The sequence below is a fragment of the Micropterus dolomieu genome, unplaced genomic scaffold (genome assembly GCF_021292245.1).
Source record: "Micropterus dolomieu isolate WLL.071019.BEF.003 ecotype Adirondacks unplaced genomic scaffold, ASM2129224v1 contig_9556, whole genome shotgun sequence".
Lineage (NCBI taxonomy): Eukaryota > Metazoa > Chordata > Actinopteri > Centrarchiformes > Centrarchidae > Micropterus > Micropterus dolomieu.
In genome coordinates, this window is record NW_025738542.1 from 1 (window position 1) to 2,652 (window position 2,652).

General features: G+C 50.7%; 1 protein-coding gene across 2 annotated transcripts; it reads left to right on the forward strand.

Annotated features, from left to right (window-relative positions):
* Positions 1-454: 454 nt before the first annotated feature.
* Positions 455-1,903, forward strand: LOC123965382 (DNA-directed RNA polymerase III subunit RPC7-like; the record flags this gene model as incomplete). Of its 2 annotated transcripts, none has more annotated exon segments than XM_046041912.1 (3): positions 455-840; positions 1,337-1,598; positions 1,774-1,903. In XM_046041912.1, coding segments are annotated over 2 exon segments (250 nt in total), but the record flags the coding sequence as incomplete, so codon positions are not given.
* Between the last annotated feature and the right edge of the window lie 749 nt (positions 1,904-2,652).

A 2,652-nucleotide genomic window follows, 5' to 3' on the forward strand; every position in this document is an offset into this window, starting at 1 on the left:
CCTCAGGTGGGAGCTGAACATCACCTCCATCACCAAGAAGGCCCAGCAGAGGATGTACTTCCTGCGGCAGCTGAAGAAGTTCAGCCTGCCAAAGACAACGATGGTGCACTTCTACACCGCCATCATGGAGTCCATCCTCACCTCCTCCATCACCATCTGGTACGCTGCAGCCACCGCCGGGGACAAGGACAGGCTGCAGCACATCATTCGCTCTGCAGACCCCACACTTTACAACAACGCTCATCTGTGCTTTATGCTCATGTTGCCAACTTTTGCACATACTTGTCAGCATTGTATTATAGTACTATTATATTTTTCTGTTCTCCTTACTTTTTATCTATTTATATTACTATTTTTGTTTTATGTGTTCTGTAAGCACCAGTTCATCCCAAGCCAAATTCCTCGTATGTGAAAATGTACCTGGCAACAAACCCGATTCTGATTCAGACTCTGTCACAGCTGCGGCTGGAGGCGACAGGTGGTTCATGTCAGACACGTCACAGTAGGTGCGCTGAAAGCACGTCTTCAACTAAAAACGTGACGACGTGCTGACTTCCTTTTTATCTGAAGACGTGTTCTGGTTATTTTGTCCACGCTCTGTTGCCTCCGGACAGCAGGCGGCGGGAACAGGCCGGAGCTGCACACCACCGAAGAAGAAGAAGAAGAAGAAGAAGAAGTAATGGCGCGGTGGTTGATGTAAACAAAGATGTTTTATTGTGCTGATGATCCGCTGAGAAACAGGAAGCTGTGCGGTTTCCTCCCGGTGAGAAGATGAGCCGCGGCGGAGCAGGAGGAGAACCGGAGGGACGTTCAGCAACAACACGGAGACACAGACTGGAGGTACTGCACTGCGTCCGGCTAACGCAGCTCACATGCTAACTCTGCTAACACAGCTCACATGCTAACTCTGCTAACACAGCTCACATGCTAACTCTGCTAACACAGCTCACATGCTAACTCTGCTAACACAGCTCACATGCTAACTCTGCTAACACAGCTCACATGCTAACTCTGCTAACACAGCTTGAGCTGCTTGGAGGAGACGGACAGTGACAGTTTATTCTGGTCAAACGTCCAGTGAACAAACTGTAAGTGATCCTAAATATACTAAATGAGCCACAGAGGTGACCTCTGTCTCTGAACTCCACCGAACCTCCAGTAAAGTTTGAGTTCAGACTGCTGCGTCTGCCTCACCTTTATTTACAGTCAGCTGACACACCTGCAGGGAGCCAAGGTGCTGTGTCACACCTGCTGTGTGAAACCTGCAGCCACATCACTTCTGTTGTGAATAAATAAACCTGAAAACTTTACGAACAGTTTAAATAGTGACAGACAGTCTTTCCATATTGATTTAGTCTGAACTACAGAGGCCCTGAAGGTCCCCACCTGACAGAACACCTCCAACCAGCTGCAGTTCCACCTTGCACCCCGACCCCCTCTGACCCGCTACAGCTCGGTGCGGTCCGATCCAGGTGGCGATGGCGGGACGAGGTCGTGGGCGGGGCCGGAGGATGATGACTTTCAGCGTGGAGGCAGTCGGCATCAACAGAGGAGACAGTTTACCTCCGTCCATCCAGCAGCCTACACCTCTGTTTCCCGTGAGACACACACACACACACACACCTGGTTACCTGTTCGCTCTCATGTTCACATAAAAACAACCTGACAACAGAAGTCAGCAGCGTTTCGTACTCCACATCTGACTGGATGTTTCCGACAGCAGTGCACTCTGGGAGTTTGTGGTTAACTCTGTGTGTGTGTGTTGTTGTCCAGGTGATGGAGCAGAAGCCCCTCCCCCTGGCAGGTGGGGAGGAGGCGGAGTACCTGTTAGCTCTCAAACAGGAGTTCAGAGGAGCCATGAAGAGTCTGCCCTGCTTCATCCAGCCAGCTGCTGCACACAGAGGTCAGAGGTCACCGCACACGCACACACACACACACTGTAACACGCACACACTGCAACGCACACACACATACGCACACACACACACGCACACACTGTAACGCACACACTGTAACGCACACACACACACACTGTAACGCACACACTGTAACGCACACACACACACACTGTAACGCGCACACACACACACTGTAACGCACACACACACACTGTAACGCACGCACGCACACACACACACACACACACTGTAACACAAACAGACACACAGTAACGCACACACACACACACACTATAACGCACACACTGTAACACAAACACACTCACTGTAACGCGCACACACACACACACACTGTAACGCGCACACACACACACACACACTGTAACGCGCACACACACACACTGTAACACACACACTGTAACATACACACTGTAACATACACACTGTAACACACTGTAACGCGCACGCACGCACTGTAACGCGAACACACACACACACACTGTAACGCGCACACACACACACTGTAACACACACACTGTAACATACACACTGTAACACACTGTAACGCGCACGCACGCACTGTAACGCGAACACACACACACACTGTAACGCGCACACACACACACACACACTGTAACACACACACTGTAACACACACACTGTAACATACACACTGTAACACACTGTAACGCGCACGCACGCACTGTAACGCGAACACACACACACACTGTAACGCGCACACACACACACACAC